This window comes from Pinus tabuliformis, chromosome 2_1 (genome assembly GCF_031772625.1).
Source record: "Pinus tabuliformis cultivar Carrire ecotype Pingquan chromosome 2_1, CPIR1, whole genome shotgun sequence".
NCBI classification, from domain to species: Eukaryota; Viridiplantae; Streptophyta; class Pinopsida; order Pinales; family Pinaceae; genus Pinus; species Pinus tabuliformis.
Genome location: NC_142299.1, coordinates 766,353,279 through 766,375,984, shown reverse-complemented (window position 1 = coordinate 766,375,984; position 22,706 = coordinate 766,353,279). Strand labels below are relative to the sequence as shown.

The following is a 22,706-nucleotide window of genomic DNA, read 5'->3' as shown; positions in this document are numbered from 1 at the left end:
AATATAGGCTACACTAGTGGTTAGGGTTTGTTGGGTAACTATAAATAAAGATGAAGACCTTATGGGTTAAAGGATTGTTATTGTACTGGAGAATTGCTCATTTGGTGGTTGCCTCCTCAAAGAGGCACTCGAACAAGCGTTCATCTTTCCATAAAAGGATTAGTTTATGGTGTTACCTTACCTTAAGGGTTTTGGATTTAATAGAGTATTGGGCTTTCCCAGACATATGCTTGGATTATATTGTTTGTTATTCATCTTCAGCACAAAGGAACATAACACATCCATATCTCTTCAAAGAAGTTTCCATCTTTCAGACTTTATATACTAAGGATTTTAGTATTCAAGTGTTGTTACCTGTATCTACTGTTGGTTCTCTTTTGCTGTTAGTGCTATAGAATCTGCTGCTAGAAAATTGCTGGAATTTAAGTCGTTAGTGTTGAATCTGCTGTTGTTGGTTTTTACCACTGTTACTACCATTTTTTGGATTATATTGTTTGTTGCTGTTAGCACCTATCATTATTTCAAAAAAAAACATCAGATCCATATTTTGTCTCATAACAGTGGTATCAGAGTCACTTTCTTGGCCTATTGGGAGCAATGCCCGCGATGACATATTTATCTAGATGTAGAGAAGTTATAAGCAGAGGGGTAGAGTGGTTGATAGCTTCACTGATGAATATTCAATCTTATGGGAATCTTATAATAAAGAATTGATGAAAATCTCTTGAAATATAAAGAAGATCAAAGAGAACTTGAAGACTCTATAAGAGAGGAAGCAGCAATTGAATGTGAAAATACAGATCATGTTGACGATCATCAGACTGAAATCAACACCTTAGATCACAGATTTGACACTCTAGAAGTTGAGGATGCCTTATGGATGCTTTATCAACATTAACTTCAGCATTTTGTTAAGGCTAATAATGGAAAAGAGGTTTCAGTTGAACCATCAGTTGAGGTTAATCAAGCTATTAATCTCTAACCTGCATCTGAGATGGTTCAAAAGGTTAAACCAACTCAAGGCGGATCTTGGTGGACAAGTCATATTTGAAACACATGCAGCCATTTTCAGAACATGTGCTCATAGGTACCTATTTATTGTAATATAGTATACACCCTATGATTATTTCATTAGAACCAAGCAGAATAAGGATATCATATCGGATGCAAACATACTGTAAAGGGCTATACTTCATGAAGACACAAGGGGGGCAGCTATGCTATTTCCAACCAAGGAACCCCAAACATGAAGAGCCACACACAAAAAGGTGGGGCCAAAAATGCTGCACACAAGGGTTTCATGCGTCTACCTAAAGGCATTACTATATTAGAGTTATACCTATGTTCCACCAAGACTCAAGAAAGGGGGGACGCCAGTGTGGTGGGACGCACAGGGAGGACATGTACAAGTACACTAAATTGATTTAAAATTTAAATTCATCATTCATCATTCTAGAATCTAATTAGTACTAAGCAAAATAGACTATTGTAGATACTGAAGTTTGAAGACTGTAACAGTAAATTGATATAACTCAAACTCAAAAATAGTAAAGAGTGACAAATCAAAGAATCAGTCTAAGGTCATCGATATCTAGAGTCAAGACTCGAAAGTTAAAAACTGAAAAATAAAATGGACAATGAGCATTGAAGGAGAGTCACAGGGGAGGAGAGACAACAGTTAACTGGTAAGTCAAATAGCGCCACGCGATAAGCCGAGTACAGGTAAGTTTCGTAAGTCAAATGAGTAAGCTAGGGATTGCAAATTAGTTTAGGTTTTGATATTTTTTATATATTTTCCTTTTTAGTTTTAATTTTAAATTTTTTTATTTCAAGGGTTATTGAACAAAATTGAAGGGGCGCATCCCACCTCAAAAGGGGTGCTTAGTTTTAATTTTAATTTTTCTTTTATTTCAAGGGTTATTAGACAAAATTGAGGGGGCACATCCCACCTCAAAAGGGGTGCTTCTGGGCTTGTGCTCTTGATTAAAAGCTAGTTCCAGACCCTCATACATGATAGAATCAAACAAAAACATTGAAACCCCCCTAAATCCCAAAATTCTGAAAACTGTTAAGTCCAATGGATTTTGAGCGGGATCTAAAATTCTACTTTCTCTATATGAAATCCAATGATGTCAAGACTCAAAACCACGCACAAACATCCTAAGTCAATTAATGGTAATGTCAAAGATTAAGTAAAAGGATGAAAATGAGACACCTAACCCTTTCTAAGGGGGGACACCCACAAGCACTCCTTTTGGGAAAACACACCCCCCAAATTGGGGAAACGTTTCTCCTTGCATCTCCCCATGTCTCCCCAAAAGGGGAACGTGAGGAAACATTTCCCCAAGCATCCCCCCATCCCTGACGTGTGGGAAGTGTGGGATGTGTGCACCCCACCCTGGGGGACATGTCCCCATTGAACACTGAGTTATCAGATATGTAGAGAAAAGGTATTGGCAACTTGTGATGTATGGACCTTCACTAGGTGGTGCAGTTGTAGTGTTAACCCTTAAAATCTTGGGGATAGTTGCATCATCACTCTCGTCAAAAGACGGGGACAATATGGCCAAATGTATTATATTTCATTGCCTTCATCTAAGAATGTTGTTCATAGGGAATTTATTCATTGGAAAGTACGGCAACAATATTTAAGGACATCCTGTTTCTTTTTTATAATTGTTTTGATTGACTGTTTGTAACATCAAATTGATTGCAAAAGTACGGAAAAATTTAGACACTAATTAGTGACTACATTTGCCTCTTAAGAAAGCTTTTCAATTGCCTTCTCCCTGAGAGTGATGAGAAACAGTCTCATTTCATAGGGGTGGGATATCAGATCTACAAATTCATTGTCACAAAAGAAAGGATGACAGCTTTGTTGATTTTGGACCAATTATGCAAAACCAGAACCAGAATCCATCAATTGAAGCCTAAACCAGTCTTCTTGTTGATTTTGGGTAAAGCTCATATGCAAGGAGATTTCATTTCATTGGGGATTCAATCACCAAAAACCCCCATTTTAGTACAGAAACTGGTCCGCTAATGCATCATGTCAAAAGAAAAATCAGTCAACATTCGAGAAATGACTATTACATAGAGTTTAGGGATGACTCTAATTTGAGATGGGAAGAAACACAGGTTCAACATGTAGCCCTTTGGGAGGAATGCATTAGCCCTTGGTGATGAACTTATGCCACTTATTGTCTCCAAGTTTTGCGACAACAAACTGGAAAGCAAAAGCACACATGCAAGACAACTAATAGAATTTGAGGACTGGAAACACCACATTCAAATTGTTGCAGACAGACCAAAAGATGCATTTTGTCGGCAATATGTCCTTGACCTGATTTACCATAGAGAAGGCACTGTGGAACTGATTGAAAATACATTACCTGAATGAGAAGAGCAGGATCTGTTTTAAGACCTATATCCAATGCTTTATTCAACTTTCCAAGCATTATTCCTCAAATTGAACCAGCTTCCAACAACTAGCTACAAGTGTATTGGTTTTCAGAGACAAGGTGCTAAAGCAGTTACAATGACAACAGAGACAGTCAAAATTTGGTCATCGAAAAACAAGACTTTCGGAAAGTGCTTGAGGATGTTTCAGCATTCATAACTTGGTTTGGACCACAGTAAATTATCTTGGGCATGCACTTTATAAGCCGAATTCAAAGTTTAAATGTCACTCCTCTACACACATGAATCAGAAGTCTCACATCTATAATAACCTCTGTTATCAGCACAATTACCGCAAAAGGGATAGTCTGCCCATTCTGTGGTTGCTTACCTCTTACGGTGAAACCAAGAACCTATATATTTGCTGATAGAGGAAGAATGACAGAAAATCTGTTTAAAAGATTTTAGTATTAAGGATGATAAGGGAACCATGAATAAAACTTTTAGTTGGATGGGTGAAGATCAATGGGAGAAGGCACTTCATGGTTTAAATAGGACCAGACACTGCGACAGGAATCAAATGAGACGTGCAAAAGGCAATGGTTGCAGAACAGCCTTTATAATTTTAACCACTACAACCTGTTCAGTTTCACAACTTCAATATGTGACTCAATCACTACTACAAAGGTAGAAAACAGAATCCACATATTCAACAGGAAGCAAGGAACTTGAAGTAGCAACAACCACAACAGAATATCTTGCATCATGTTTGGAATGTGCAGCAGTATTAATCAAAGAGCCATCTTCTCCCATACAAGCCCTTTATTTTCATTCAGTCCTTTGCTTCCTAGATTATGCAAAGCTTCATTGTACCATAAAAGCCGCAATGTTCTAGTGTCATGCGAAGGCCATAAACAGGTGTTAGAACACATTCCAGATTAGTTGAGGGTGTTTCCTAAAAAATTGATTGTAAAATTGGACTAGCATGCAGTATTTGTGCAGAAAGAAGCAAGGCGCTCTTACTGCTCAGGTTGAATGAGATGTGTGTGTCATGTAGGTAGCTAAACTAAAATGGGAAGATATTTGACAACAAACCTCAAAAGTCAAGAAAAGGAAAAATGGCCTTTAAAAATGAATAAATAAATAAACTAAAATAGATCCATTTTAATCACAGGTCTACTAAAGAACAACAGTTTTTACTAAAAAAATTCAATCCCTCTCATTGTCTGTAAATCTGGGGTTAAGAAGGATCTATGCTAGCTTTGTTAGTGATAATAATTACATGGGAACATCTTTTCCTGTTCATTTCTTAGCTTAAGGAGTTATTAATGCATGCTCACATCAATGGCTACTCTTATGTATTCTCACATTAATGGTCATTGGTATGCATGCTCACATCAATGGCTACTCTTATGTATTCTCGCATTAATGGTTGTTGGTATGCATACTCACATCAATGGCTACTCTTATGTATTCTCACATTAACGGTTCTTGGTATGCATGCTTACATTAATGTCCCTCACTCATTAGATCCTTGCAACTCCACCTACATTTAGTGTTTAGTAGCTACCAAGCATAAGTTAATCAAGGATTGTTCCTTTTTTCATGGATTCCTCTGGTATGCAGTTTGACTTTAAAAACCGTTCTTAAGCGCAAGAGCAGAGACTACACGAACTAAGGCCCAAGAGTGATTTATAGGTCCAATGGAAACCTTATAATTGGATAGCTTTGTTAGTGATACTACTAATGTGGGAACATATTTCTTTGTTCTTTTCTTTTACACATGAGATCAAGGGATATTGTGGAGTGTGATATTGCAGGTAGTTTGCAAGAGATTAGTTGGGCCAAGAACAGTGTCGATACTGAAGGAAAGGAATTTCTTTTGTTAGTGCTGAATTTGTTATTGCTGGGTTTTATGATTGTTACTGCTGTTGTTTGTTGCTTCTTAAATCCATCAGTTTACAACTTTACATATTTTCAAAATTAAAAAAATTATCAGATTGCAACTTTTGATTCATAACACTAAGTACCTATACGCAATGTTTGACTAGGGTAAAATTATTTTCCCTTCATCGAGAACTCGGCCATCAAACAAACAAATATTAAAGTTTTAAACTTATAACACTGGTGGCAGGGACAGAAGAAACAAATTAATCATATCTCCAAAGCTCAATGTGGAAATGGCAGTCAGCAATCACGAATAAATGGCAAAATTGATGAGTCAGACCATCTATTTCTGAATTTTTCATATCGATTAGTGAGCAACTGCATAATGCCTAAGAATATGTGGTCAAAAAACATTCAAATCTGGAATGTCAGACCATTAAGTTCATTCCTGTGTATATATGCCCCAATTATAGTATAGGTATTCTTCCAATTATTTTAGCCCTTCGATTCAGCCCTTTGACATGGAATAATAGGTTTACCTTTGACCACAACATTCCGAAAGTAAGGTATGGTTTGTTGAAATTTGGTACCAGAGGACAGGTGGTTCCCTAAGGCTTTGATCTTTGGCCTAGGGAAAAGTGTCCAAAAGAATTTAATTTTTCTCCTAAAGTGACTATAATTTTTATAAAGTTAAATCTAATTTAAAAGTGACTTTAAGTGATAAAGTTACTAAAGTCTAATTTTAAAATGACTTTTATAAAGTCAATGAAAAATTAGAAAGGAAAAGTGACTTTGGAAATAAATGACTAAGTGGGTCTTTATTAAAGTGGGGTGAATTAAAAAAATAAAAAGTGAGATTTAAATGAGCATTTAATCTCAGCCATAGATCTCAATCTATTTCAGCCATTGGATTTAGGGATCACCCAAAAGTCACTTAGAGTTAGATTAAAAGAGGAAAAGGAGGAAAAAGTCATTCATTCTTTCATGAGCAGATTGGGAGAAAGAGAGCAGGAGAGATTTCTGAGCAGAGAGGAGAAGGAGACAGCAGCTTGGCACACATTCCAAGGCAGCAGTTGAGTAGATTTGTATAGCTGATTCAGCACATAGTGAAAAGCAGATTTTGGCACGATTTTCAAGGAGTGGTTTGCACAAAAATCGAGGAGCAGTTTGCTGATTTTTCTGCACCCAAAACGAAGGTCGTACAGCACATTTATTGTAGGTCGTACAACACATTTATTGCAGTCCGTACAGCGCATTTAATGCTGGCCGTACAGCAGCATTTAATGCTAAAAGTGGGCACGAAAGTCAAGGAGGCCGTACAGCATTTATTGCTGTCCTGTTTGCTATAATCTCCAGATTGCTGTGAAGCACAGGAAAAGAGATAAGTTGTAAATTTGCTTGCTGACTTTTTGCTGAATATTTCTCACTGTAAAAAGGCAATTTTCAGAAATAAAGAAGAGCTCTCGAACTGGTTTTCCCCAAGAGTTGTAGGGGGTTTTTCCAGGGTCACCTTGACCAAAAATCTATGTGTTTAAATGTGTTTTAATGGCTGTTTGTAACTGCTGAATTTTATTTCTGCATTTTTCAGCATTCTGTAAAATTTCCAGAATTTGTGTTGTCAGCAAAAATTTATTTTTCAGTGTTAAATGTATGGATACGGGAATGGGCATTTAACTATATGTAAGAAATAAAGTGAAACTGAAAACCGGGGTGGGAAAACAGAAATTTTTACATGGTATCGGAGCTTGAGTGGTGAAGCGCAGTTTGGGACAGCAAGGAGGAAAATTACAGCTTGCTGATTTTTCACTCAAAAAATTCCAGCAAGCTGATTTTTCACAAACAGCAGTTTTTATCTTTACTACAGCAATGCTATTTTTCAGTTTTAGGACTGCAGGATGTCATTGGGATTGAGGGTGGAGGATAGGCTGGATGGGCATACAAACTACAGCGTTTGGAAGGAGAGAATGCAGAGTATCTTTGAGGAGGCAGAAGTCTAGAACATCATGGTGCATACCACACGGAACCCTATTGTTGTGCCTACTGATGCCACTCAGTTGGCTGAGTATAATAAAAAGAACAACAAGGGTAAGAGACTGATTCTAGATGGAGTCAAAGACCATTGCATTCTTCATGTGAGAGGAAAGAGAAATGCCCATGAGATGTGGACAGCGTTGTCCAATCTCTACCAGAGTATCAATGAGAACCAGAAAATGGTCCTGAAGGAGAAGCTGAAGACTATTAAGATGGGTAATGATAGTGCAGCTGGATATCTCACAAAGATTACTAATGTGAGAGATGAGTTGGCAGCAATTGGAGAGGCCATTCAACCCACTGAGTTGGTGCGGATTGCAGTGAATGGCCTCCCCCGTTCATGGATGAACTTTGCTGATGGGGTTTGTGCACGTGAGACCCTTCCCACATGGGAGAGGTTTTGAGATGATTGCATTCAGACAGAGATCAGGAAAGGTCAGCTTGGGGCAGCCAAGCCAGTTGAGCAGGATGAGGATGTAGCACTCTCAGCAGGAGGTAAGAAAGGCAAAGGGAAGAAGCAGGCTTCCACAAGCAATGGTGGGGGCAAAGGCAAAGGTAAAGGTAAACAGGATAACACACAAAAGGACTATTCCAAGGTGAAGTGTTGGAATTGTCAAAAGATTGGACACTATGCAGTTGTGTGTCCGGAGAAGAAGAAGAAGAAGGGGAAGAACCAAAACATGGCAGCTTCAGCAGAGGTTGAGGACTTTGCAGTTCGTTTTGACCGAGAGTTTAGGTTCACTGCGTATGAGTCCTCTAGTGCAGGATCACCTGCCACACAGGTTCAGAGGGAGCATGCTTTTCCCTCGATTAGCGGAGCATCTTCAGGTATCTGGTATGTGGACAGTGGGGCTTCACGTCACATGACAGGAGTCCATGAGTACTTCTCAGAGCTTTCAAAGAGTGGCACTGATATAGAGGTAGTACTCGGTGATGACAGAGTTGTTAGAGCAGTCGGGGTGGGGACACTGACATTTCAAAGGGAGTCCAAACCTCCCTTGAAGGTGTCAGATGTTCTTTATGTGCCAGGGATGAGGAAGAACCTCATATCCGTCTCAGCTTTGGAGGACAGAGGATATGAGGTACTGTTCAGGGGAGGACAGGTGTTGATGTATCCCAGGGGCACTCCAGCTGATTCAGCTAGAGTGATAGGTGTACGCCATGCAAAGGTGTACAAGTTTGCATTCCAGTCCCTTGTGGCATTGAGCAGTAGTATCGACAGCAGAGCTAGCAGTTCTAAGCTGTGTGAGATTTGGCACCGCAGGATGGGACATATGTATCATGGAGCCTTGAGGACATTGCGGGAGATCACTACAGGTGTGCCAGATTTCAGTACTAATAACTTTGATACTTGCAGAGGATGTGCGATGGGCAAGTTTGCCAAATCCCCTTTTCCCAGCAGTGACAGCAAAGCGACTGGGATACTTGATTTGATTCATTCCGATGTGAGCGGTCGGATGTCTCATGTTTCCTTGAGTGGATATGAGTACTATGTTTTATTCATTGATGATCACTCCAGGAGGACCTGGATTTATTTCTTCAAGACCAAGAGTGAGGTCTTCAAGCGGTTTCAGGAGTTCAAAGCTCTTGTGGAGACACAGACAGGTCGGAAGATCAAGTCCCTGAGGTCGGACAATGGGGGAGAGTACACCCTTGGAGAGTTTGTTGACTATTGTGCGGAGGCAGGCATTAGGAGGGAGTTCACTGTTCCTTACAACCCCCAGCAAAACGGGGTTGCGGAGAGGAAGAACAGATCCATCGTAGGGGCTGCCAAAGCCATGTTACATGATCAGGGGTTGCCATTGTTCTTGTGGGGCAGAGGCCTGCAACACAGCTGTTTATTTGCAGAACAGGAGTCTGCATCGTGCCTTGGGGCACATGACTCCGAAGGAGGCCTTTTCTGGGAAGAAGCCTGATACTGGTCATCTTCCTATCTTTGGGTGCATCACATACTCCTACATACCCAAGGAGAAGAGGACCAAACTAGAGCCCACCGCAGAGAAGGGTATCTTTGTGGGCTATAGTGAGACCTCAAAGGCCTTTCGGATTTACATTCTTGCACAGAGGAGAGTTGTTGTTAGGCGGGATGTGAAGTTCGAGGAGGACAAGGCCTTTAGGAGATCACGGAAGTTAGAGTATCTGGATCAGCCAGACCCTCAGCAGCAATTGAGTCAGTCGCAGGGATACAGTGGGCAGGGATCAGGAGGATTTGGAGGTACATCTATGAGGATATCAGGTCCGTCAGTGAGCAGTGGCTCACCGAGCCAGAGGCGTGGTGCTCCAGGCAGCATGCAGAGCAGTTCACAGAGCAGTTCACTAGGGAGTCCACTGATGGACAGTTCACATGGTACCTCAGCTTCTACAGGTTCAGGGGCAGGCAGGAGGACAGCAGACAGACAATCAGGAGTTCAGACTCCTGATGATGATGAGGAGGAGGAGTTTCATTCTCCAGTGGGAGAAGTGCGCTCAGGGAAGAGGAAGCCCAAGTGGCTTCAGAACACCTTGAGAGATGCCACATCTGTTGCTGAGCCGAAGAGGCCGGTCAGAGAGAGTAGACCACCTGAGAGGTTTTGTAGCTATATGGCAATGGTTACCAGCATCCTTGACTCTGAGCCTTCTAGCTATGAGGAGGCAGCTAGCCAGCAGGTCTGGAGAGAGGCCATGCAGGAGGAGTATTCTTCTATCATGAAGAATGATGTTTGGGAGGTGGTGCCGAGGCCTGAGGGCAAATCCATGGTTACTTCCAGATGGCTTTACAAGGTAAAGCATGCTGCAGATGGCAGCATTGAGAAATTCAAAGCGAGGTTTGTGGCTAGAGGGTTCTCCCAGGTAGAGGGAGTTGATTATGAGGAGACATTCGCTTCCGTGGCTCGATATACTTCGATCCGCTCCATTATATCGATAGCAGCAGAGATGGGTTGGAAGATCCACCAGATGGATGTGAAGACTGCATTTCTCAATGGCTTCATACAGGAGGAGGTGTACATTGAGCAGCCACAGGGCTTTGAGGTGCATGGGAAGGAGTCCCATGTGTGCAGACTGAAGAAGGCCCTTTATGGCTTGAAGCAAGCTCCCAGAGCTTGGTACTCCAGGATAGATACATACTTGCAGGGGTTGGGTTTCACAAAGAGTCAGGCAAATCCGAACTTTTACTTTATTGTGATAGGTGAGGAGCCTCTCATTCTGGTGCTGTATGTGGATGACTTGGTCATTACAGGTGCAGAGAGACTCATAGAGCACTGCAAGAGAGATCTTGCGGCAGAGTTTGAGATGAAGGACATCGGCTTGATGCATTACATTTTGGGTTTGGAGGTGTGGCAGGAGGAGGGGCATTTCTCCCTAGGGCAGGGGAAGTATATTGTGGACATTCTTAGCAGATTCCACATGGAGGATTATAGACCCATGTCGACACCGATGATCACCAACTGGAAGAAGCTTCATGCTTCGGATTCCGAGTTGGTGGATCCCACATTGTACAGGCAGCTGATTGGTTCCTTGATGTATTTGGTCAAGACTAGACCAGATATTTGTTTTGCAGTCAACACGAAGAGTCAGTTTATGTGTGAGCCTAGGAAGGTTCACTGGGTGGCTGCAAAACACATTTTGCGGTACTTGCAGGGGACAGTGGATTATGGTCTGGACTACAGGCAGGGGGATGGAGTGAGATTGGCAGGTTACACTGATTCTGATTGGGCAGGTTGTGCTTCTGATAGGAAGAGCACTTCAGGGTGCTGTTTTGGGTTGGGTTCGGCAGTAGTGTCATGGTTCAGCCGGAAGCAGCAGTCAGTAGCATTGAGTTCAGCGGAAGCAGAGTATATGGCAGCCAATCTAGCTAGTTATGAGGCCATATGGCTTCGCAATATGTTGTTTGGCTTATTTGGTCAGCCATTGAGACCTTCAGTGATTTACTGTGATAATCAGAGTTGCATTAAACTCACGGAGAATCCAGTATTTCATGACAGGTCAAAGCATATCGGGATCAAATATCATTTCATCAAAGACTGTGTTCAGAAGGGCGCTATGAAGCTTGAGTATATTCCCACTGATAAGCAGGTTGCAGATATTCTTACCAAAGCCTTACCACGGGGCAAGCATGACTACTTCAGGAACAAGATGGGTGTGGTGAGGAACACCTTCCTCGATAAGAGGGAGTGTTGAAATTTGGTACCGGAGGACAGGTGGTTCCCTAAGGCTTTGATCTTTGGCCTAGGGAAAAGTGTCCAAAAGAAATTAATTTTTCTCCTAAAGTGACTTTATAATTTTTATAAAGTTAAATCTAATTTAAAAGTGACTTTAAGTGATAAAGTTACTAAAGTCTAATTTTAAAGTGACTTTTATAAAGTCAATGAAAAATTAGAAAGGAAAAGTGACTTTGGAAATAAATGACTAAGTGGGTCTTTATTAAAGTGGGGTGAATTAAAAAAATAGAAAGTGAGATTTAAATGAGCATTTAATCTCAGCCATAGATCTCAATCTATTTCAGCCATTGGATTTAGGGATCACCCAAAAGTCACTTAGGGTTAGATTAAAGGAGGAAAGGTCATTCATTCTTTCATGAGCAGATTGGGAGAAGGAGAGCAAGAGAGCAAGAGAGATTTCTGAGCAGGGAGGAGAAGGAGACAGCAGCTTGGCACGCATTCCAAGGCAGCAGTTAAGCAGATTTGTACAACTAATTCAGCACACAGTGAAAGGCAGATTTTGGCACGATTTTCGAGGAGTGGTTTGCACAAAAATCGAGGAGCAGTTTGTTGGTCTTTTTGCATGCAAAACGAGGGTCGTACAGCGCATTTATTGCAGTCCGTACAGCGCATTTAATGCTGGCCGTACAGCAGCATTTAATGCTAAAAGTGGGCACAAAAGTCGAGGAGGTCGTACAGCATTTATTGCTGTCCTGTTTGCTGTAATTTCCAGATTGTTGTGAAACACAGGAAAAGAGATAAGTTGTAAATTTGCTTGCTGACTTTTTGCTGAATATTTCTCACTATAAAAAGGCAATTTTCATAAATAAAGAAGAGCTCTCGAACTGGTTTTTCCCAAGAGTTGTAGGGGGTTTTTCCAAGGTCACCTTGACCAAAAATCTTTGTGTTTAAATGTGTTTTAATGGCTATTTGTAACTGCTGAATTTTATTTCTGCATTTTTCAGCATTCTGTAAAATTTCCAGAATTTGTGTTGTCAGCAAAAATTTATTTTTTCAGTGTTAAATGTATGGATATGGGAATGGGCATTTAACTATATGGGAGAAATAAGGTGAAACTAAAAACCGGGGTGGGAAAACATAAATTTTTACATGGTTAGTAATAAAGCGCCTCAAACAAACAGCTATGTATCTATGTCATTTTTATTAATGTAATCACAAAGAACTCTTCTTGTGCATTACATGTACAAGAAACACTAGGACAGTTCCAGCAAATCTACAGAAGCTGATAATTCCCATATCAAAGCAGACTCCAAGAGGCTTCATCGAGTAATATGGAAGATTGAATCAATTAACTGAAAATTCAACCAGTGAATCTCTACTAGGTTTCTAATTCCAAACTGAAAAGTCTAGGTACCTTTGGGTTTACTTTCTGCCAACATCTAAGGAGGGCCGCACTTTTGTAGGAAACAAAATCAAGCTATTGTTTTGACAGACTTATACTGTCAATGGCAAGATACTTGTACTTGAGATAGACTTCAGCAGTTATCGAGTGCCTTGATATATTTATACCACTCTTTTGGAATGTTCATGCAGAAAATTGGTTCTTTAGTATTTGGAAATAAGAAACTGAAAATATTAAACAAAAAGAGAGTTTTCTATCAAAAGTGATTTCATACAACACATCATAATAAGAGGTTAGAACATCATGGCCACAACTACAGGGGTGAAATTTGATTATAAGTGCCACATCTGAAAGAGAATTAGGAACAAACATACCTAGTATTAAACCAAACAAAAATGTAAAGGCAACAAAAAATAACCCCATTGCTACTCAATCTGTGTACAAATAAAAGTCAAGACAAGGAAATAATGAAAATCAACAACATTTGATTTACCTTGAAGAATAAAGGACGAAGAGTTCTCTAGTTAGACAAAATCAGGTATAGAAACCCTCATTTTAGAAGCAAACAACTTCATAGTGGAATTGGATAAAGGCAATTATGCCAGCCATAGTTAGTTACTTGCAAAAGTAATACTTTGTGTAAGAAAGTAAAGAAGACACTTTTACTGCATGCTTGGACGAGGTCAGACGTGGAAACCATCACAACTACTCAAGGTGCAGTGGTTGAGGTAATAAAGCCTTGCAGCAGGGACCAATAAGAAAATGACAATTTAACAATGTTGGATCATCCAAATACAAACAGATATGACATTGAAAAGACAACTCCAGTATATATAGAGATAGATAAGCCTACAAAATGTTAGCCTCTCACAAAACAATAATAAATCCAAAAATAAATAAATAAATTAAATATTCCAAGTTAGGAATTTGTGCCTAACTCTTGGGTTGTTCCTCTAAGATAGGAGTTAGTTTAGGTAACTCCTATATTGGTTTGTGTCTGGTGAGAAATTATCTCAACCAAAGGTGTCTAAGATAGCACACACTATCTTGAGAACACTGTCTCTCATCTATTTATTTGTAACACTATATTCAATTATTTTAATGAAAATGAGAGAGAATACCTGAGGAAGCATGAGGCTTCAGTGTTTTCTGCCAATATTTTGTGTCTGGTTTATTATGTGTTGTTTATATATTTGTCTGAGTTAATTTTATTTTTCAATATGTGGTATCAGAGCTAAGGTATTTGGTGTCTGATCATTCCATGGTAGTTTCCATGGAATATTGTAAGTGTGTGTATAGTTTCGCTGTGTGAAATAGTTGTGGAATTACCAGTGCATGGAATTCTTTTTTGATGAGAGGTGGAGATCACAGAAGCGAAAGGCCTGTGTTTGCAGAGTTACTGCTCTATTTGGAACAAATTTATTTCTGTAATGCGATCAAAACCACAGCTCGGTTGCACTAGGTTTCTCAAGACAATTTCAAATCTAATGAGCCAAACTTGAAATGTCTAAATATTTTTCTGTTTGTACATACAAGCGAAATTATCGTTCATAAACGCTGGAAAATATGTGTAACCCATTATTCTAGTTCATCAGCGTTCAAAACCTGCAATGTGCTCTGTTCGGCTTGGGTTTTGCAAAGCGAGGCACGAAAATGGCTTAAAATCAAACTGATGCATGCACCATCAGAGTTTATACGGTGTTGAGCAGTCCTTCGAAACTTTTAGTAGAGGGCTCGATAGCTGGTGTATGGAGTTTCTACTGCGGCTTGTGAATATTGTGCAGTGCATAGAAACACGCGACTGCAGGGTATTGTGGAAGTTTTTTGAAAGCTGAATGGAAGAGCTGTGTATACCTTGCAATGAAGAGCGTGCAACAAAGAACTGCGTATAGGAGCTACAACAATGCAGATGATGCAAAGGTGGAGATTTCAGCTACGCAGGCTTTTGGAAAATTCTACCAAACAGTCAATTGGTATGCAATTTGTTTAGCTCATTATAATAGGAAAAGAAATTTATCAATTTTTTAAATCTCGAGATTCCATGTTCACTATTGGCATATTTCAACCTTCTACTCTCGTCGCTGCCTTTGTTCTACTTTGCCCGCCTACGCTCCTGATTTGAGCTTTTGAATCAAGCCAATCTTCACTGCATATAAAGATTTCTTTGCATCGGTTATTGCACTATTACCATAGTCAGTAACAACTCTGTTTCTTCCATGATGAGACTGTGTGGGGAGGTCTAGTGACTTCACGGCTGGTGGTTACTCTGCCTAACAGAAATAAGTTGCAACCACATGCGCAAACAATTGATAAAGTTGATCACCAGAGCCAAGGCCGATAAACTGGAAAGTGCGCACCAGAATTCGTATTTTTGTGTTTCTTCAAGCGAACTACAGCCACATTTGTTAATCATTTTTGCCCAACGAGCTGTAGTATTGACTTTGACATTTCCAATAGTTTTCTTGAACAAAATTATACGGCTTCCTTCAATTTCTTCTGTTTATGGAGTGTGGCTCACCTGAAACAATTGTTGAAGAAAATTCCACCACGAAATTGCTGCAAATGAAATCAAAATCATTGAAGAGACCACTTAATTGCTGCAGATGAGATCGAACCATTAAGGAGACCCCGGAATTACTGTGATTGGCAAGATCCACATTACCCATGGAAGCTACATATCAGTAACCATTGTGCAGATCTTACCCAATTTTCTCAGATCAAGTGAAGCGTTGAAAAAAAAATAGTAATTTTATGAATTAGCTTTCAAAATGGAGTGCGTTGAGCCAGCTTGGAGGTTTTCAGTGCTTTGTGCCAGCTTAAAGGGCAGTCTTCACTTACAATTTCGAATGGGTAATTTTTTTCTCTCTGCAAAATGACCAAAATGATGTGCGTTGAAATTTTTCATGTTGTTCTACGTAACTTCTCCACATGAATTTTTTTTTAAAAAGTGATTTGACTTTGTTAAAGGAGATCTTTCATTTTTAAAGTGAATCCATAAAGTTCACTTTTTAATTCACTTCATTCAAAAAGGAACTTCATGAAATTCATTCACTTTTTAATTCACTTCTTTAAAAGGGAATTCATGAAATTCTTTTAAGGGATGTTTTCGTAATGGAGTGATAAGCTGTGACTTTAAATTTGTAAAACTTTTTTGGAGTGATAAGTGGTGGATAATTTTGGGAGATATAAGGACTGGAATAGGAAAGAGGATTATTGCATAAGGTGCATATTTTGTAATTTTGGAGTGATAAGTGAAGATTTTTAAAAAAGGAAGCTCATCGTTGTATTTTTGAAGAAAGCTTTTTAGCAGAGTATACTTTTATTTTTGAAGACAAGGGGTTGTGTGAAGGTGAAGGTTGATGTAATTCACTATTTAATAAAGACATTTTTTTTGTGGTGTTTGTGTCCTAAATCCACCCGAAATTGAATAAGAGGATCTTAGGTACACGAAGAGTGTGTTGATGATAGTGCATGCTTCATGTTGTTGCTTTTTGTCTAGTTTTGACACATAAATGATCTCATTTGACACACATAAAGTTCAATGCAAGCAAGCACAACACCTATAACGTAATAGCTGCAAGGAAGGATAATTAAGCTCAACATATGCATTTGTGTCACTACAACAAATAATCAAAGTTTTCAACATCAGCATTCTACCTCAACAAACAAATTCACTCAAATACAATCAAGTTCATGAATCTGCAAACTCCAGCATTTCAAAGCAAAGTCTACATCACTACAATCAAGTTAATGAATCTGTAAACTTCAACGTTTCAGAGCACAGTCTACATCAACATTATTGAACTTGTAATCAAACTCAAATTACATTGAATTGTAAGGGTGCATTCTCGGTTGAAACCGACACCCAAGTCTTGAATTGAGTCAAATTGAATTCATTGTAGTGAGTCATTAAATCATTAAGCGTTTTTTGGGTGCATTTTCGACAGTGTTCGACACCCTTCCTTTAAGCAGAATCAAGTGAATGCACGAATTTTAACTCTAAAGCAAACAAGCAACAAGTTCACATCTCCTGCAAGCAAGCGTGAGTATTCATTCAAGCAATTTGCGTCAAGACAGTACAAAGTTCAAACCTTCAAGCAAGCCAGAGTGAAGTTCATTGCAACAACCATCAAAGCAACCAAACAAGTTCAACTCTAACACCAATCAAGCAAGTTGAGATCGACATCAAGCAAGTGTGGCTATTCCTTCAAGTGAGCGTGAAGTCATCAAGTAAGGCAAGTGAACAAGTTCAGATGGCGCAACATATTCAGTTGTTAAACATTCTTCACAGTTTGATCATCTCCAGTGATGAAGACATGGTGCACATCAACAAAGAAATTCTTGCTAATCTTTCACGGCATCTACGACAAACACATGAAACCATTGAGTTTCTTCAACTCGAGTCGCAACTTCAAAGGAATGAATTGCAAGAAAAGAGTGATACTTTCAAGTCTTTGAACCATCCAGATGATAAGTCATTCATCCCAACAGCTTCAAGTGTTGAAGTTGTTCCAGTTCAAATTTCTTCCAAACCCATCATCAAGCCCTGGGAAGAAATTCAAAATAACAAGAATCGACGAGGCTTAGGATATGTCTCTGATGACACCAACTTACATATCCCAGATTATTCCAAGCCAATTAAGTTCGTCAGTGCAGGATTTCTTGCACAACTCACCTCAGCAGGTTCTGAGAAAGTTGCAGACAAACAAAATTGCACGCAACCTGAAGTTGAAGTCCAACCGAAGTGTTCTCATTGTCAAAGAACCGATCATATGGAAGATCAGTGTTTTGATCTCCATCCTTATCACCATTGTGGCAAGTAGAATCATTCCTCAGAAAGATGTCGCAACCAACGAAAATCAGCCAGATTGAAGATACATTATGAATGGATCGATCCATGGGTATGGTCATCCACAGTCAAAATATTGTCTCGGTTCTACAACCGACTACAATCACACATAGTGCAGCCAGCAGTGAACCGATGATGGTACTCTCATGCAATTGAACGAGGGAGTACAACAGTGAAACTCTCCTACACCTGAAGGGGGGGAGTTCAAATATATTTCGGAGAAGATTGTCTCTCCTTTCAGCTGACAAAGGGGGGAAATGTCAATGAAATTGACAAGTGGTTGTCAGACTAAAAGTCTCGACAACATCAGCGATGCAACCAGTGGGCATCTTCATCAGCCAGTGGGCATTTTTCAACAGTGAGCATCAGCAAATTCGCCAGTGGCCAGCAACAGTGAGCAGCTTTCATCATAGCAAAAGCAACATTGAGTTGTTTTTCGACATCATCAACCAATGGGCGATCATCATCAGCAAATACGCCAGTGGGTGTTCATCAAATTGTGTCAATGGACACCGAATGCTGTTTTCAAGCAAAGGATAGTTGGATCCTTTTGCGGCTTGGCATGTGATGCAGTTGTCAAGCGTCAATCAGAGATGAATCAATAATGCAGCTGACTCAGTCTCTTCATATTGCAGTTTCTTCAGCATGCAGTTTTGGCGGTTTTTTCAAGCAATGTTTTTGAGGATCAACATGAGAACTTGGAAGATGGTTCCTCATTCTTATTTTGGATTTATCATTGAGGGGGGGGAATGTTAGCCTCTCTCACAAAACAATAATAAATCCAAAAATAAATAAATAAATTAAATATTCCAAGTTAGGAATTTGTTCCTAACTCTTGGGTTGTTCCTCTAAGATAGGAGTTAGTTTAGATAACTCCTATATTGGTGTATCTGGTGAGAAATTATCTCAACCAAAGGTGTCTAAGATAGCACGCGCTATCTTGAGAACATTGTCTCTCATCTATTTATTTGTAACACTATATTCAATTATTTTAATGAAAATGAGAGAGAATACCTGAGGAAGCATGAGGCTTCAGTGTTTTCCGCCAATATTTTGTGTCTGGTTTATTATGTGTTGTTTATATATTTGTCTGATTTAATTTCATTTTTCAATACAAAACAGAAAACAGACTTGAACAATTGAACTGTAATAGTAGTTATATGTTTTTGCAAAAGAAACAAATGAAAGGAAATTAAGCTCAACCAACGTATTACTGTATATTTTACAAGGGAAGCACCTGCAAAAGAAATGCAGGCCATGCTATTAAGCAAATCGTTGAGACTCGAGACAATAACAATTGTGACAGCAACGACAAACATCAGATGCAACAGTGTAACAAGAAATTAGTCATGTGCCATGATTGGAAGAAACAACAACAATGGTTAATAGTTCATATGAAATGTACAAATAAGATATGTGGCCAATCACAAGATGGTAGTACTTGCAAGTTGCAATGCATCAAAGTGCAAGAAAAAATAGTCACCATTAGTATGGCTCAGATAGTGGAGAAAAAACCATAGAAAGCCATGGGAAATTTGTCAACTATAGAACTGCTAGAACTTGACAATCTCAAAAAATTGAATTTAGGCTTCTGTGATCCATATCAATTTTGAGAAGATACTTCGGCGAAAATCACATAGAGATACTTTTGTCGACGCGTTTCGAACCAACCAATGTGGTTCATCGTCAGGACAAGTTGAATGAGCAGATCTTGCTCATTCAACCTGTCTTGACGATGAACCACACTGGTTGGTTCGAAACGCGTCGACAAAAGTATCTCTATGTGATTTTCGCCTAAGTATCTTCTCAAAATCTCAAAAAACTTAAAAGACATTGAAATTTTTGAGAAACAAAAATAGAAAGGTGGTTCTATTTAGGAAACAGACATCTAAAATGTTATTTGCTTCCTAAATAGAGCCATAATCACTTCATCCAGATAAAAAGTAGAAAAATAACGTGAAATTTTCTAAAACCATTTTTTCACTTCCTTGAGATTTTGGAGAAAGGACTTCAAATTGACCCCAAATCCAAGGTCCTGGTAAGCAAAACATAGGCATTTTCAAGGAATGATCATCCAGATTCACACAATACAAACCAAGAACCAGAAGCTTCAGATCTAAAGGCCTCTGCAACAAGGTTTACTAAGCAGTAATTAATCAGTCAACCTTCATATGTGTAATTAATCAGTCAACCTGGCCTTTTAGGAGAGCATAGAACATAAAGACACTCATTTAGAGGAGCAAAAACTACAAGTCAAAAAGGCAAAGAACAACTGCATAGTGGATTTGGATAAAGGGAACTATACAAGCCATGGTTAGTTGCTTTCAAAAGTAATATTTGCTGGAAGAAAGTAAAGAAGAGACTTTTACAGCAAGTTTGAAATCTGGATGAGGTCAGCCATGAAAAACATCATAGCCACTAAAGGTGTGGTGGCTGTGGTCAGAAAACTTTGCGGCAGGGATCAATAAGGAAACCACAAACTAACAATGTTGGATGATCCAGACACAAAGAATATAACATTGACAAGACAACCGCAGTACAAATACGGCTATATAAGCCTACCAAACAGAAAAAGTCTTGAACAAGTAAACTGCAAAGGTAGTTATACGTTTTTGCAAAAGAAACAAATGCACCAGGAAATTAAGGGGCCTGAAAGCAAGGTTGCACAACCAGAGCAATATTGTAGATTTTGACAAGGACAATACTTGCAGAAGAAAAGCAGGTAACGCTATTGTGCAACATCATCCAGACTTGATAGATAATAACAATTCTGACAGTAATGACAAACATCAGATCCAACAGTGTAACAAGGAAAATGGCCATGCACCATGATTGGAAGAAACAACATTGCTTCATAGTTCATATGCAATATATGAAAAAGAACTGTGGCAAATCACAAAGTGATAGTACTTGTCAGTTGCAACCCATCAAAGTAGGGGAAAAAACACCCACGTGAGTATGATTCGGGTAATATAGAGAAGACCGTCAAAAAATTGCCACCTACTAGAACCACGAGAACTTACCAATCTCAAAAAAGCCATAGAAATTTTTTAAAAATATGGAAGGACGAGTGCTATTATACAACGACGAGACTCTATATATAGTAATAATTGTGACAGCAATGACAAACATCAGATGCAACAGTAAAATAAATAAATAAAATAGTCAGGCATCATGATTGGAAGAAACAACAACGGTTCATAATTCATATGAATTATATGAACAAGATCTGTGACAAATCACAAGGCGATAGCACTTGCCAGTTCCAAACTTGCAACCCATCAAAGTGGCAGGAAAAAAGGTTATATGAGTATGAGTCAGGTACCAGGGAGAAGGCCATCAAAATTTTGCCACCTACTAGAACCACGACAACTTACCAATCTCAAAAAATTGCCAGAGTTTTTTAAGAAACAAATACGGAAGGGCGAGTGCTTCTATTTGGGAAACAGATATCTAAAATGTTATCTGTTTCATAAGTAGACGCATTACCAATTCATCCAGAAAACAAGTGGAAAACTAACCTGAAAATCTCTAAAGTCAGTTTTGACTTTCTTGGGAATTTAGAAAAAGGACTTCTAGTTGACCGAAAATCCAATGTCCTGGTAAGTGAAACATGGGCATATTCGGGGAATGATCATCCAGATTCACTTGGTACAGCCCACGAACAAAAATGCTTCGGATCTAAAGGCATCTGCAACAAGGTTTACCAATCATCGGTTGCGGTTTGATTCCAGTTACTCATAACACGACCTTCATATGCGTAATTAATTGGTCAACGGTCAACCTCGCCTGTTAGTGCCCTAGCCTAGCGACATAGCTTGGGGAAGGTTATAGCTTGAGCATAAATTGGCCTGAAAACTCTGATTTATTATGCATTTCAAACAATTGGGTATGCAAAAACCTATATACAGTCAAAGAGATTTTGATTCGATCGTTAAATGGGGCTGTTTCAAATACCTTAGAGACATGATTCACCCTCACGGGCCATCTCAGCTGTGCAAAGGAGCCATTTCAAATGGTTGGATGAAGTCTTAGGCGACTTGGGCGAAATAAACATCTCCACCTACAGTTTCTTAGATAAAGGGGTCTCAATGACTGTTGAAATCGAGCTACAATTTATCAACAGATTCCTAGATTTGACAAGGCAATATTTGCCCTATTGCGATAAGATAAATCATCATGTTATATAACAAACCAGAAATCTAACCAGTGAATAATACAAAACCAAAAATACATATCCAAACCCTGATCTAGGTTTTTCTTAATAAATTTAAGCAAATAATTTCGCGCCGAATAATTTCAATACACACAGGAAAAAAAATGAGGTCCTAAGCTGACTGAAATCTTACGTGGATCCTCTGTTGTAAAGATCGATGGAGACTGTAACCCGTTCTGTATCAGGTTTCACTTTGCTCAAAGAGACCTTCTTATGTACCACCATGAATGGAGTTTCTGCTGCCAAGGCTACGCAAAGCAGGCCACTAAAAGCCAGCAGCAGACATAGAAGCCTTGAACCCTCCATTATTCTACGCTTCCACGATACTCCAAAATCTCGCACAAAAAATAACACCCCACGATCACCAGGAACGAAATATATAACCAGACGCGGAAAGAGTAAGATGGAAAATTTCGATTGCAAATTTAAATAATTAATATTAATATTTAAGAAAAAAATATAGCACACTTTAAATTGTTTGGGTTCGAGTGGGGTTAATTTCATAACAAATGTAATTCATATTGGTTACCGTATTCAAAACAATAAAATATTTATTAAATTTGTTTTGTTAAATTTATTTATATATTTAGAATTTTATCTTAAGTAACCAAAAAATTTATAATTTATTTCAAATTATATTATTAAATATAATTATATATATTAAACCATATTAATTTAATTTAATTTATAAACTTTAATAATTTTATTTTATTTATATAATTTTATTTTTATTTATTTATTTTATTTAAAAATTTTGATATTACATATTAAATTTGAAAATTG

The 22,706-nt window shown here is 38.8% G+C and overlaps 1 protein-coding gene across 1 annotated transcript in view; it reads right to left on the bottom strand.

Annotated features, from left to right (window-relative positions):
• Window positions 1–22,311, bottom strand: part of LOC149202831 (translocon-associated protein beta (TRAPB) family protein) — a 36,274-nt gene extending 13,963 nt beyond the window's left edge. The window contains exon 1 of the mRNA XM_089403270.1: window positions 22,057–22,311. Coding sequence (XP_089259396.1) covers window positions 22,057–22,229 — 173 coding nt within the window. The 5' untranslated portion in view covers window positions 22,230–22,311. The remainder of the gene's footprint in view (window positions 1–22,056) is intronic.
• Between the last annotated feature and the right edge of the window lie 395 nt (window positions 22,312–22,706).